This window comes from Myxocyprinus asiaticus, chromosome 36 (assembly GCF_019703515.2).
Source record: "Myxocyprinus asiaticus isolate MX2 ecotype Aquarium Trade chromosome 36, UBuf_Myxa_2, whole genome shotgun sequence".
NCBI lineage: Eukaryota > Metazoa > Chordata > Actinopteri > Cypriniformes > Catostomidae > Myxocyprinus > Myxocyprinus asiaticus.
The window spans coordinates 735,001-751,116 of record NC_059379.1 but is presented as its reverse complement, the minus strand read 5'-3'; the positions used below and the strand labels follow the sequence as shown (position 1 = coordinate 751,116).

Genomic DNA, 16,116 nt, shown 5'->3' with positions numbered 1-16,116 from the left:
GTCCTTGTATGAAAAAGAACTGTGTGAAGATACTTCAATAGGGATGTAGTGGATTCACGGTACACCACAATTTTAAAAACAGACTTTTAATATATGGTTAGGGCTGTCGCAATTATGAAAGTTGGCTGACGATTAATTGTCAAAACATAATTGCGATTATGACGATTAATTGTCACAAAATAATTGCGATTATGACGATTAATTGTCACAACATAATTGCGATTATTGACGATTAATTGTCACAACATAATTGCGATTATGATGATTAATTGTCACAACAATTGCATTTATTACGATTAATTGTCAAAACATAATTGCGATTATGACGACTGTCACAACATAATTGCGTTTATTACATTTAATTGTCAAAACATAATTGCGATTATTACGATGAATCGTCAAAACATAATTGTGATTATGATGATTAATTGTCACAACATAATTGCGTTTATTACGATTAATTGTCAAAACGTAATTGCGATTATTAAGATTAATTGTCAAAGCATAATAGCGATTATGACGATTAATTGTCGCAACATAATTGCATTTATTACAATTAATTGTCAAAACATAATTGCAATTATTACGATTGTCAAAACATAATTGCGATTATGATGATTAATTGTCAAAGCATAATTTCGATTATTATGACGATTAATTGTCAAAACATAATTATGTTTATTTCGATTAATTGTCAAAACAATTGTGATTATGACGATTTCCGAAGCCTGTTTTAGGGCTTTCGTGATTAATTGCCATACAAATTGTCATATTTCTTAAGGTGCATGTGTGCTTCATACTCATTAAGAAGTCATTTTAACATATTTAACTTCAAATATATAAATCAAATAATAAAATAATGATATATGATTTCCTATTAAGGCTTTAAAAAAATTTAAATGGCATGAAATATTTTTTCAACATCAAAATATTTCTAAATAGTTAAAATATGTCTCTCCTGTTGGTCAACTTTAGTTTTGGAACTTTTAGTTGTTTTTGGAGCTCATAAATAATTATATTTTATTTATATTTTATAAAAATATTATATAAAATATTTATTATATTATAATATATTATGCAATAGTAAGATTTTTCTGTCATAATTTCTTAAATTAATTTTTTATAAATATAATTTTCTAATATTTATATTATATTATAGCCTATTATATTATATTACATTACATTATATTATGCAAATATTGGAATTTGAAGTGCACAATAATCACGGTTAGCTCAAATAACTGCGATCAGACGATTATTTATTAATCACGACAGACCTATATAGGGTTGAATATAAAGGAGGGAGTTTTTGAGATTTTTTGACTTTCCAAAATAAATGTAAGTGAAAACACAGTATATAGGCTAAGAAATATTAAACCCCTTTAAAAAAAACAGAACCAGATACAATGCGTTTTTACTAGATTTGTAATGACTCTATTACGGTTTATACCGTAATAGATGGACTAACATTGTTTCTGCTTTCTGTCACAATCGCAACAAACAAATATAAGTGCTTCTGTGCAACAATATGACATGCAGGGCAACTGTTAGTACATGCTTTTATTTGCTTACAGTAAGTGCAGCACAACAGTATGCTCACAGTGTGTTTATTACAACCAATAAAATGTTTTATTTGTTTAGTACTTTTTCAAAATTCACGTTTAAAAGGTACTTTATGTAGAGAGGTAATAAACAGCAATTGCACTCCTACAAATAAACTGCTAATCATTTTGATTGTAATAATGTCTGAAAAAGGGAAAGCACAGTTTTTAAGTATACACCTTGTCTATTTAGTTAAACATTTCTTTATTTTTCAGTAAGTGTTGTTTAGAATCAAACTAAATTGCAATAAAGAGCAACCAATTATATGCAACCAATGAATATGCAAACTGTTAACCTTGGCAGTAATCATTACAAATTCTTAGTTGTTGCTTGTTTGGTTTAAATAATATTATTTTATTATTATTTTAATAAGATTTATATTAGCAATCCACCTCAATACTGCTGTATTTTTAAATGCCAGCATACAGGTTTGGAACGACATGAGGGTGAGTAACTAATGACAGAAGTTTCAATTGTTCTCTCAAGCCCAAATCTGTTTTTCGGAATGAAGCGGTGTGCTCTCTATCAAACAGTCGTCTGAAGATCTGTCTGATCGAGTGTCTCTCTCAGCGGTGTCCAGCGGTGACCTCTCTCTTCAAAGCCTGCAGTATTGTTTGATGGCTAGAATCTGTGTTTGTGCTCCGTTCTGTGCTCAGGATATTCTGGGGTTTGTGTTTGGACTGTCAGACAGTTTTCTTCATTAGCGTTTGAGTCTCGTCAGGTGTCTCTCCCCCCCGCAGACAACGCAGCACGTCTCTGCTAACAGCGGCTAGCCGTATGCCTCTGCCGTCTCAAACAAACTATAAAAAGGTTTCCGTCACTGTCAGAACGCCTCCGAGGGATTTATTTATTCATGAAGCATCCGAGACTCATTCTGATGAGATTCTTATGAGCCTGTGGGCGCTATAATATTATATCTATAATTGTATTTCATGGAAATGAGTACTTTTATTTCAGTTCTGGGTTTGGGTTAGTTTTCAAGCACGAAGTAAAAAAAATAAAAATAAATAAATAAATAAATAATATATATATATATATATATATATATATATATATATATATATATATATATATATATATATATGTATATATATATATAATAATTATTATTATTATTATTACTAAAATATTTTGATTATAAATATATTTATATACAGTTTAGGCTACATTTATTTACTTTTATTATGTAATATTTTATAATTTAAATGTAAATTGTTTCATACACATGCTCTTACTCACAGACGCACAAACAGATTCGTTAGTTAGTTAGTATTTTTGTATGCGTCTGTGCTGTTTTCCCGTTGTTGTTCGAGGTAAACACGTGCTGGACTGTTGCGTCACGTCTTGCAGTCTCACAAAGTGACTGCCACATTTTCGGACACTGTGTAAAGTCAAAAAGAACTTCAATCTTTTAAAAATAAAACACATCTCTAGACACCTGTGTTCTGTTTCATTCGCTGCACTGTGTCTAGCTTTATAGTGCAGGTGTCACACAGACTCGACGTTTTGAAGTTTAGGTTGTAAAGAGAACTTCATGTAACTGTTACACTGTTGCACATGATTCCAGATTGTTCAGCAAAGTTTCAGTGCTTGATAAACGGCAAGTCAATGTTTTTTCCTCTTTTGATTTGATGTGCTGAGAGGCCGCTATGCCTTCAGTAAACTGTGCATTTACTGTTACCATTCTGTTACGAATGTTTATAATATAAAATACTGAAACAAAACTACTTGCTTGGAGATGAAATTACAAAGCGATTTCTGGTACCCTCTCCCCAAAAGTATTACCTATCACTCTCTACTCTATCACTCTCAACTACTTCTCATAATGAGTTTAAATATTCAGTACTTAAGTATTCAAGAAGTTTTAAAAAGTTGCTAGTTTTGAAGCATTGAAACCAGTGAGTTCTCCCAGAAACAAGTTGGAGTTTAACACATAAATGAACTAAAGAGTCTCTGAACTCACCGGAAAACACACTCGGGATCTTTGACAAAAAACTCTTGACGGTCCGGATGGGAATCCCGTTCTTTTCATCCTGCATGCGAGCAATGATGTCTTCCATCTAAAGAGAGAGAGAGAGAGAGAGTTCCTGACGTCTGTAACAATCAGAGTAATTACATGCTTCATAATTAGCTTTCTATTCTGTGTAATTATAGCTTAATTTCTATGTGATTAAACACAATGTTGTACTCACACTTCCTGTTCAAACATGACAGCACATTAACCTGCGATATACCAGCACAAACAAATCTCATTCTCATTACTGTAATGTGATTAATTGTATTTAAGTATTTTCTTTTACAGTATTGACTAAAGTTGATCTACTTACATAAAAAAACTCAAAAGGAAAACACTCAGATGCATTACAATATTGATAATTATATTTTTTGCATTAATGAGAATTTGTGATGGAAAAATCATAAATGGGAAGCAAAACAAGAACTGATCCAGAATCGGTCCAATTTAAAACTTGCTTCTTTTGAATCTGCAGCGTGAAACACACAGCGTGATCAGTGTAGTCCGATTCCCGAACGAATGACTCTAATGAGTCGGTTCTTTTGAATCTGCAGCGTGAAACACACAGCGTGATCAGTGTAGTCCGATTCCCGAACGAATGACTCTAATGAGTCGGTTCTTTTGAATCTGCAGTGTGAAAAACACAGCGTGATCAGTGTAGTTCGATTCCAGAACGAATGACTCTAATGAGCTGGTTCTTTTGAATCTGCAGCGTGAAACACACAGCATGATCAGTGTAGTTCGATTCCCGAACGAATGACTCTAATGAGCTGGTTCTTTTGAATCTGCAGTGTGAAACACACAGCGTGATCAGTGTAGTCCGATTCCCGAACGAATGACTCTAATGAGTCGGTTCTTTTGAATCTGCAGCGTGAAACACACAGCGTGATCAGTGTAGTCCGATTCCCGAACGAATGACTCTAATGAGTCGGTTCTTTTGAATCTGCAGCGTGAAAAACACAGCGTGATCAGTGTAGTCCGATTCCCGAACGAATGACTCTAATGAGTCGGTTCTTTTGAATCTGCAGCGTGAAACACACAGCGTGATCAGTGTAGTCCGATTCCCGAACGAATGACTCTAATGAGCTGGTTCTTTTGAATCTGCAGTGTGAAACACACAGCGTGATCAGTGTAGTCCGATTCCCGAACGAATGACTCTAATGAGTTGGTTCTTTTGAATCTGCAGTGTGAAACACAGCGTGATCAGTGTAGTTCGATTCCAGAACGAATGACTCTAATGAGCTGGTTCTTTTGAATCTGCAGCGTGAAACACACAGCGTGATCAGTGTAGTCCGATTCCCGAACGAATGACTCTAATGAGTCGGTTCTTTTGAATCTGCAGTGTGAAAAACACAGCGTGATCAGTGTAGTTCGATTCCAGAACGAATGACTCTAATGAGCTGGTTCTTTTGAATCTGCAGCGTGAAACACACAGCGTGATCAGTGTAGTCCGATTCCCGAACGAATGACTCTAATGAGACGGTTCTTTTGAATCTGCAGTGTGAAACACACAGCGTGATCAGTGTAGTCCGATTCGCGAACGAATGACTCTAATGAGTCGGTTCTTTTGAATCTGCAGTGTGAAACACAGCGTGATCAGTGTAGTTCGATTCCAGAACGAATGACTCTAATGAGCTGGTTCTTTTGAATCTGCAGCGTGAAACACACAGCGTGATCAGTGTAGTTCGATTCCCGAACAAATGACTCTAATGAGCTGGTTCTTTTGAATCTGCAGCGTGAAACACACAGTGCGATCAGTGTAGTTCGATTCCCGAACGAATGACTCTAATGAGCTGGTTCTTTTGAATCTGCAGTGTGAAACACAGCGTGATCAGTGTAGTTTGATTCCCGAACGAATGACTCTAATGAGCTGGTTCTTTTGAATCTGCAGTGTGAAACACACAGCGTGATCAGTGTAGTTCGATTCCCGAACGAATGACTCTAATGAGTCGGTTCTTTTGAATCTGCAGTGTGAAACACACAGTGCGATCAGTGTAGTTCGATTCCTGAACGAATGACTCTAATGAGTCGGTTCTTTTGAATCTGCAGCATGAAACACACAGCGTGATCAGTGTAGTTCGATTCCCGAACGAATGACTCTAATGAGCTGGTTCTTTTGAATCTGCAGTGTGAAACACACAGCGTGATCAGTGTAGTTCGATTCCCGAACGAATGACTCTAATGAGTCGGTTCTTTTGAATCTGCAGTGTGAAACACACAGTGCGATCAGTGTAGTTCGATTCTTGAACGAATGACTCTAATGAGTCGGTTCTTTTGAATCTGCAGCATGAAACACACAGCGTGATCAGTGTAGTCCGATTCCCGAACGAATGACTCTAATGAGCTGGTTCTTTTGAATCTGCAGCATGAAACACACAGCGTGATCAGTGTAGTTCGATTCCCGAACGAATGACTCTAATTGATTCAAGATGACGGGGCTTTCTATGGATTTGTCTCTTGTTTAAACTCTGACACCTCACAGCGGCTCCAAATCCCTCTTAATCTGCCAAAACAAAATGACATTTGGGATGTTGAGAGAGTCCAGCGGGGGGCAGGGTTAAAAGAGGAGCAGGTGTGAGGCTCTGATTGGCTGGCACTCTGCCGCATGGAACAGTTTGATTGGTTTGGCTCATAACACTCATAAAAACACACTCAAACCAAGAAGTGACTGAAGAAACTTTGTTTCATAACTAAGCAAATAAGGTATGAAAAGCATTGGCATATTGTGAAAATGTGTCTTATTGCTTTTATAAAATGGTTACAAATAAAAAACAATTAAAAAAAATGAGACAATCCCCTTTTCTCCCCAATCTGGAATGCCCGATTCCCACTACTTAGTAGGTCCTCGTGGTGGCACGGTTACTCACCTCAATCCGGGTGGCGGAGGACAAGTCTCAGTTGCCTCCACTTCTGAGACCGTCAATCCGCGCATCTTATCATGTGACTCGTTGTGCATGACACCGCGGAGACTCACAGCATGTGGAGGCTCATGCTACTCTCCACGATCCACACACAACTTAACACACGCCCCATTGAGAGCGAGAACCACTAATCACAACCACGAGGAGGTTACCCCATGTGACTCTACCCTCCCTAGCAACCGGGCCAATTTGGTTGCTTAGGAGACCTGGCTGGAGTCACTCAGCACGCCCTGGATTCAAACTCGCGACTCCAGAGGTGATAGTCAGCGTCAATACTCGCTGAGATACCCAGACTCCCAAAATGAGACAATTCTTATATATAAATGTTATTTTAATATGAAATGTGTCATCCTTGCTCTAGAAGTTCTAGATCTCTTATATGTAAACTCCAGTCATTCTTATGCGTGTGTGCAATGATACACAAACAGCTGTTTTGCATCATTACTGATTCAATATTATGTGTTTTGGCACAAATGGAATGCGTTATTGACCAATCAGCATCCAGGAACAGAACTGTGTTTTAAAGTGGCATTTTGACACTGAAAACTGTCGTAATGTAAAATTATGACAACGAGGTAGAGAGAGAAAGATGGGTTCATTTCAGGTGTCTGAGCGCGGTTCGCAGGATTTTTGACCCATATGTGAACACTCCAAACGATCTCAGACCCCTTTAAAGCAAAATGAACTGATTTATTTTTCTCCATGAGAGTGAAAGTCATTTTTGCACGAGCCAATACTATTATTACGACTTCTCATGAGATCGGGTTGGAACAAACACTGAGTCAACACAAAGATATGGGAAGTGTTTTCTCCTTCCTTTTTAAAGTTAATTTATTTCTCCCAACTATGCATGATCATATGCATTGTATTATTTGCATTAAGCATTGTTTTTATAATACTGAGAACCTAAACATTTAAATGAACAAAATTATGACTAAATCACTTTTTTAAACTCTTTTAACTTTCTCAAGTGTATCAGGCTAAACTGAAGAGATCTCTATAACTTTGTGTTTTTAAGGGGTTCTTAACGTGATGGTCCCAATGGCATATTTTGCTGTAAATGTCACAGAAGCTCATGATCTTTCTCTCTCATGGCCACAATACAGACACTTATAGCTAAACAAGCTTATTATACATGATATAATAAGAATATAGAATGTATATATACATACATTTTATACATTAAGTAAATTTTATATAGCATTTTAATAGTATTTACTTTTATTAAAAAAATTAACAACATTTTACAGTAAAATTATATGTATTGTCTTGTTTAACTAAATATAAACTTTCACCATTAATTGTATGGTAAATCATACCTTTTACTTCATTTTTACAATATTTTACAGTAAAATTACACATACCGTCTTGTTAAACATCCACATTTTCACCATTAATTATAAAGGTAAATCATACTTTTTACTTTTAACATATTAAGTAAATTTTTTATTTACTTAAAAAAATGTTTTTTTTTTACAATATTTTACAGTAAAATTACACGTATCATCTTGTTAAACATCCACATTTTCACCATTAATTATAAAAGTAAATCATACTTTTTAATTTTAACATTAAGTAAATGTTATATAGCATTTTAATAGTATTTACTTCTATAAAAAAATTTACAATATTTTACAGTAAAATTACATGTACTGTCTTTTTAAACATACACATTCTCACCATTAATTATAAAGGTAAACCATACTTTTAACTTCTAACATATCAAGAAGTGCATTTTTTATTTACTTCTGAAAAACTTTTTTTAACAATATTTTACAGTAAAATTACACGTATCGTCTTGTTAAACATCCACATTTTCACCATTAATTATAAAGATAAATCATACTTTTTACTTTTAACATATTAAGTAAATTTTTTATTTACTTAAATTTTTTTTTCAATATTTTACAGTAAAATTACACGTACCGTCTTGTTAAACATCCACATTTTCACCATTAATTATAAAGATAAATCATACTTTTTACTTTTAACATATTAAGTAAATTTTTTATTTACTTAAAAAAATTTTGTACAATATTTTACAGTAAAATTACACGTACCGTCTTGTTAAACATCCACATTTTCACCATTAATTATAAAAGTAAATCATACTTTTTACTTTTAACATTAAGTAAATGTTATATAGCATTTTAATAGTATTTACTTCTATAAAAAAATTAACAATATTTTACAGTAAAATTATATGTATTGTCTTGTTAAACATACACATTTTCACCATTAATTATAAAGGTAAACCATACTTTTAACTTCTAACATATTAAGAAATACATTTTTTATTTACTTCTAAAAAACTTTTTTTTTTTTTACAATATTTTACAGTAAAATTACACGTATCGTCTTGTTAAACATCCACATTTTCACCATTAATTATAAAGGTAAACCATACTTTTAACTTCTAACATATTAAGAAATACATTTTTTATTTACTTCTAAAAAACTTTTTTTTTTTTACAATATTTTACAGTAAAATTACACGTATCGTCTTGTTAAACATACACATTTTCACCATTAATTATAAAGGTAAACCATACTTTTCACTTTTAACATTAAGTAAATTTTATATAGCATTTTAATAGTATTTACTTTTATTAAAAAAATTAACAATATTTTACAGTAAAATTATATGTATTGTCTTGTTTAACAAAATATAAACTTTCACCATTAATTGTATGGTAAATCATACCTTTTACTTCATTTTTACAATATTGTACAGTAAAATTACACGTACTGTCTTGTTAAACATCCACATTTTTACCGTTAATTATAAAGGTAAATCATACTTTTTACTTGTAACATTATGTAAATTTTATATAGCATTTTAATAATATTCTACAAAAAAATTGTTTTTACAATATTTTATCGTAAAATTGCATGTATTGTCTTGTCAAATATAATATAATTTTTGATTGTGTATGTTAAAGAAACTACCAGTTGTGTAATTAACAGCTTTTTACTGTAGCATTATTTTTTCTGTTAAAATTAAAAAAAACAAATTACAGCATTGCCATGGCGCAGCAATAGTTTGAAGAGAATCTTGCTGAGAAAGTTGGATAAAGTTGGTTAAACTGTTCACAGGAAAATCTGTTTTCTGAGGTTTATTTCCACCTTATTTTTATTTGGTTTCATTTGTGTTCAGATTGAAGCTATGCCCAGTTGTGTAGCCCACCAGTAACATTAAACTCAGCAGTCGAGACGCCCAACCAACAAATACAGTGACCTGATGACCCCCAGCGATAACATCACCATCAGTGTGAAGATGAACAGGGCTTTTTCTTTGAAAACTAGAACAGCCTGAAAAACAGCTCAGAACTAGATGTTCCGATACAACCTTGACTTTACTACAATCCACACAAAGCTCTCACTTTTCTATTATCAAAGTTCAAAAACGCATTATTTCCCATGTGAGAGGCCATTCTGTGTGTCTCCCTGGAGGCCGTTTGTGCTAATTCACTCTAATCTTAGCTGTATAATTAAGAATGAGGCTGACGGGCAGATAAATAGAACACTATGCAGACCAGACACCGAATCCCTGCAGACAGACAACTCAGAGTACAAATAAGGCAAACTTTCAGTACCTTTAGTTCTTGGATTTCAGAAATGTACACCTTCAAAGCTCTGGAATGCATTATTAGGGGTCCAAACACTTGATAAAGGAATTGCACTAACTGAAGAGCCACGTGTGTCGCTTCTTAAACATTTAGCAAGTTTGGATTCTCTAAAACTGACATTTTGACATTATAGTTTTCATTTAAATAGATGAAGGTACATTTCTAGTTTCAACATTACTTGTACTTCAGACCTTTGTTTTGTTGTACAAGAAAAACGAGCTTCATACCCTGTGACCATCATTTGGTTTTCTAGCATTGAAAATGGGTAACATTTTCAGATGGAGCCACATTGAGAGCCCCATATCTCTGGGATTTAATGATATAGAGCCTTAACTGCAAAGATACAAAAAGCAAAGTTTATTCTGAACCAAAATCTAAAAGGATGTTAAAATATCTTTAACACTTCTGGAGTTATAGGCACTCCAACTTAAGAAAAACAACAACAAAAAATGCTTTTTTCCCATTTTTGGACTCTCACCATTGGCATATAATGCAACAAGAGGTGCTGAAATCAACTGATTTTAGTAATAGATCTACCAATCTGTGTGTAAAAATAAAATCACGAGGCTGACACCTTTATAAAGTTATTTTTTGTACCTGTAGTTTTGCTCTAAACATCACAGGCTAAAATGGTCATTGACCCTCCACTACAAAATAATGGATTACTCGGTAAATATTGATCCATGGCATTTAATATTTTGGCTTTCCTCATTATTTTTGTATATCTTTCACTAGTATCTTTATTACTTTTGGATTACTAAGTCTTCACATATTTTCTGCTAATTTTATCAGTGCTATTTAAATGAGTTTTTCATGCTGGTCTATATCAACTATTTCATGTAAACCTGCCTCTAAAGGACACACAAATAAATTGTGGTTGGAAGCTTTACACATCATACAAACTGCCTCTTCCTGCCTTCATGGGTGGTTCTTGACCAGAATAAATGCTGATGTGGGCCAGAATTTATGCTGATAGTCAAAAGTCTGGTTAAACGAGACTCTGTGAGGTCATCTGTCTTCACATGTCATTTGAGTTCATCTCTACCAGTGAAACACATAGAGTTATGTCTGCAGATTCACTGCTACATCACAGTGTTCTTCATCTCTCAGCAGGATTTCAGAAACAGCATCAGGAGAAAGATGGAAAAGCATCACACCAGGATCTAGCCAGACGCATTCTTTGGCTCTGAACTCTAAATGATGTGCATTACATTTCGAATGCTTTCACTGTATGGAAAGATCGTAAACATTGTAAACTAGACTGCATGTGGTTAGTGAATAAGATGCAGCTTTTTGCGCTAAAATACCATGCGCAAACTGCTTAGTAAAATCATCCCTGTGACATCTCATGACAGTCTTTCTGTCTCAGTCTCTGAAGGATTTAACAAAAGCACACAAAGCCTGACTGATTCATCATAGAAGATTCTGGCGCTCATCAGGAATGACATGTATATAATAACACGTGTGATTCTATATGTGGTATAACCACAGACTTTGACTTGTGTGGAGAAACATACCTTTAGAAATGAGGGCAGTTATTTTAAAAGATGCGGTACAGGCCGCCTCATTGTTAAGAGAACTAGTTCATGCTGTTGACACACAAAATAAAAGTGAAGTCTTGAAGAAAATCATCCATATAAATGAAAGTGAAAGGGGACTGGGCCTGTCAAGCTCCAAATATGACAAAAACGCATCACACAAGTATCATGAAAGTATTCCATATGACTCCTGAGTTACATTCCAATTCTTCTTAAAGTAACATATCATATTAAAGTCATATTTGGGTGAGGAACAGACCGAAATGTAATTTATTTACTGAAAATCTGCCCCTCTGCCGTTGTTCGCAAAGTCAGGTATCTATATCCACAGCAAAGTCCTATATTCATTTAAAGCAAAGTAAAAATCTGCTATTTATGATGAACACACAACAGTGCTTCAGTCATAACACATTACCAACCTAGTGTCATAGAATGAACATTATCATAACAAAATTTTTGCAAACTGAGTTTTACGTGCCGTGTTCTACGTTTCACCGTAGTTTCCTGTTGAAATTAACACTTACAACAACTGTGCGTTTTATTCACTTTCACACAAATCACAACTACAACATTTATGACTTTTTACACCACAGGTCTGTTGAATGCTTGACTCTGATTGGTTGAAAGACGTTCTAAGGTCTAAGGTGTGCAATTATTTTCCAGTAAATGCACGGCGATGAAGTAGTTCCAGATCTTGACCGCATAACTGTTCCATATCACTTCGCCAAATTATTTAAGTTATTTGCACAGGCTACTGCAGCAAAAAAAAAATAATAAAAATAAATAAAATTAAATAAACACATTGGTAAAGAGTCACATGGGGTAACCTCCTCGTGGTCACGATTAGTGGTTCTCGCTCTCAAAGGGGCGTGTGGTTGTGTGTGGATCGTGGAGAGTAGCATGAGCCTCCACATGCTGTAAGTCTCCGTGGTGTCATGCACAACGAGCCACGTGATCAGTGGCAGATTTAGGCATGGGCGACATGGACAGTTGCCCAGGGCGGCATCTTGTTGGGGGGGGGGGGGTGGGGGGCGGCACGAGGCACCCACACAGATTCCTCCCCCCCACCCCAACCCCCACCGGTCAACATCTTTGGGGGCGTGTTAAAACGGGTTTCACCCAGGGCGCCATACAAGCTAGAACCGCTACTGCACGTGATAAGATGCACGGATTGACGGTCTCAGAAGCGGAGGCAACTGAGACTTGTCCTCCACCACCCGGATTGAGGTGAGTAACCGTGCCACCACGAGGACCTACTAAGTAGTGGGAATTGGGCATTCCAAACTGGGAGAAAAGGGGATACATTTTTTTAAAAAGCAAAAATTAATAGTTAGTAATGATATTAAATATGTAATTAATTGGATACACATTTCTGCTTAATTAATGTGTTTATCAATGTTTTAGTAACACTTACTATTAAATCAATTAATGCTTAATAAAGGTTGTAAAAAGCACTTACTAATGACTAGCTAAGCATTTTGCGTGACCTAATCTAAAGTGAGAACTATATATGCCTTATTAAACCATTATTAACATGGTTCAACAGTAAGTATGGCCAGCTGGCCCAGGGCCAGTGTGAGAGTTGTGTTGATCTTGTAAATGTGTTGTACATGTGTCTTAGTCTGATTATTAAATCACAACAGTCTGTGATTTCATTTAAGAAATATCCAGTTCTCCAGTGTTGCATGCTTCAAAGTGATGTGTGAAGGTGCTGACCCACTAAAAACATCATATTATGACTTCTGTAATCTGTGTATTAGATTACAGAAAGCAATACGCTCATTTAATGCGAAGCTTGCAACACATTCCAGACTAATTATTTAATGGGCAAGGAGGAGACGGGAACTTGCAGAACAGTCAACATAAACATTAATGACAGAAATTAACTTTACAACATAAAACAAACATAAACAAACACACACACAGTGGCTGCGTGTCTCTCTCTCGACCTGGCGTCTCCGGCTCCCCTTTATCTCTCTCTCTCTCTCTCTCTTGCCGATTAGTATGGCCCGGCCACGCCCTCCTCCTCATCACACCACAAACTACTGTTATTGATCCATCTGGCCCAGCACTGGGAAAAGTAACATGTACGGCATGTCGCTTGTACACTTCAGCAGCATAGTTTCACTGATGAAGTTTAATAGGCACTATATAATTAAACGTTACATACACTTTCCTGTTTCTGTTTTGTTTGTTTTTTTTGTCATTTCATCACTGTCATGTGACTGTGGTGACGTGCTGGCTGTTGCAGGATTTTTGGACTTTCCTTCTGGAATCGGATTAAATTTAATGAAATATTTATAGTAGGTCTACTGGTGAAATTGAATTAAACAGTCATTTTAATTGGCAATAATGAGAACAGATCTGCTCATAAAGCTTAATAGGATGGAACATGCTAAAGCGCCGTTTGAGCAATTAAAAGATCTCTTTTAATAAACTGTGGATTTTCAGTAATGGATCATTAATAAATGTTTAATTAGGCATATACAGTCCTCACTTTAGATTAGATCACTCAAAATACTTAGTTAGCAATTAGTCAATGCTTTATTATGACCTATATATTAAATAATAATTGCTTTGATAGTGTTACTAAAACATTAACAAATACATTCAATACGTTTAAATGTAAACCCAATTAATTACATATATATAATTTCTTTATTTAGTATGAATTCATGCCTTGTTCATGTAAAAAAAAAAAAAAAAACATTATTAAACTGTCTATAAATGAACTTATTAAACAATAATACATCAATTGCTAAAGTGATTGTTAACAAATAACAAACTATTTGTATGTAGCTTATTAATGACTGAACAATAATTTATAAATGATCAATTGACTATAAACGAATGCTTTACAAATACTTTATACCGTGTAGTTATTATAAAGTGTTATCGATCAGGCATCTCTTAACATACACTCTTTCTTTTGCTCTTAGAGTAAAAGTCTTGATTATATTGATCCCGTTTCAAATGTGTCTGACGTCACTGATGTTCAAGGGCTGAGCGGCAGGTGTAGAGAACGCTAGTATCCTCGAGTTGGTTCAAACTAATAAAGTGGTTTCCTCGTAATTAAATAAATAAAACAGGGAATGAACGAACTTCCGGCCCTTCATTGTCCCCCATTCTTACTCGCGTTCTGTCATCTGAAACACAAACCCAGGAGAACCAGCCGCAAAATGAGAAACAATCTGAATGAGCCACAGAGCACACGCTGTTCTCTAACAGGTCCTCTGCGCTGGAATTTACGTGACTTTCTCTGGATTGTTCTGAATGTTTATAAGCATCTCACAGTGAAGCAGAAATCATGAAAACAAAGAGACAAGACTGTTCCTGTCACTCAACTGTAGAAACATCATGGGATCAATTCCCAGGAAACAGACATTTTTATTAAATACTGTCGCTTTGTTTCAAACATCTGCCAAATGGGTCTTATATCATTCTACAGGGGTTCATTTTGCAATAATGACCAGCTGACTGTATATTATCCCACTTATTACATGCCTGTTTATAAAATAAATAAATAAAAGGACAATTTACTGTTGATTTGAGTTGAAATGATTTTCAGTACGGTTCTTTGAAGTTCTGATAATTTGCCACAGTGATACAGACAAACCTAGAAATACGTCCTAGCCGTTCATTTACAGAAATGTAATCAACACCTTGAAACTTCTGACAGATTCAAGCGTTCAACCATGCCATGGTGTACTTTTATATTTTATACTTTTATATAATACCTATGTAGGCAGAAAGGGCAAGACATTCCAGAATAATGTATGCATAAATAAGATAAATGGCAATCCAAATGCACACACTTAATACACACACCTACACAACTTCACATTTATAGCGATCACACCATGAACTGCTCTCTCCAATCAGTGCAACCTGCTCTTACTGGGGCATGAATTGCCTATATGGATATAATGGATAAACAGAAGAGGACGTTAACAGTTCACAGGTGTAATTATCATTCTAAAAACCGTCATTAGCATACAATTATTTAATCAGAGCTGCGGCCCGGAGTACTACAGCTGAACGGACCATCACAGGACAATCTGTGTGATAGACACTATTAACCCCAACATCAGAATCCACCGAGACCCGACAAACATCATGATACTGCAAATACTACAACACAACAGATATCTGACTAGCAAGTGTTGTGAACAACATTGAAAACACAGAGCGGGACATAATGTCTGAGTAACACAAGACAAGGAAGATCTGACTCCAGCCAGGTCTCATAAGCAACCAAATTGGCCCGGTTGCTAGGGAGGGTAGAGTCACATGGGGTAACCTCCTCGTGGTTGCTATAATGTGGTTCTCGCTCTCGGTGGGGCGTGTGGGGAGTTGTGCGTGGATGCTGCTGAGAATAGCGTGAAGCCTCCACACGTGCTACGTCTCCACGG

At 35.3% G+C, this 16,116-nt stretch overlaps 1 protein-coding gene across 2 annotated transcripts in view; it reads right to left on the bottom strand.

The window, feature by feature from the left end:
* The window catches only part of LOC127426660 (regulator of G-protein signaling 7-like), a 98,465-nt gene that overhangs the window by 42,056 nt on the left and 40,293 nt on the right, over positions 1 to 16,116 (bottom strand). For both annotated transcript variants that reach the window (XR_007894816.1, XM_051673610.1), the window contains exon 3: positions 3,566 to 3,662. Coding sequence is in view for 1 of the 2 variants with exons in the window: in XM_051673610.1 (XP_051529570.1) it covers positions 3,566 to 3,662 (97 nt within the window). In the remaining variant the exon portion in view is untranslated. The remainder of the gene's footprint in view (positions 1 to 3,565; positions 3,663 to 16,116) is intronic.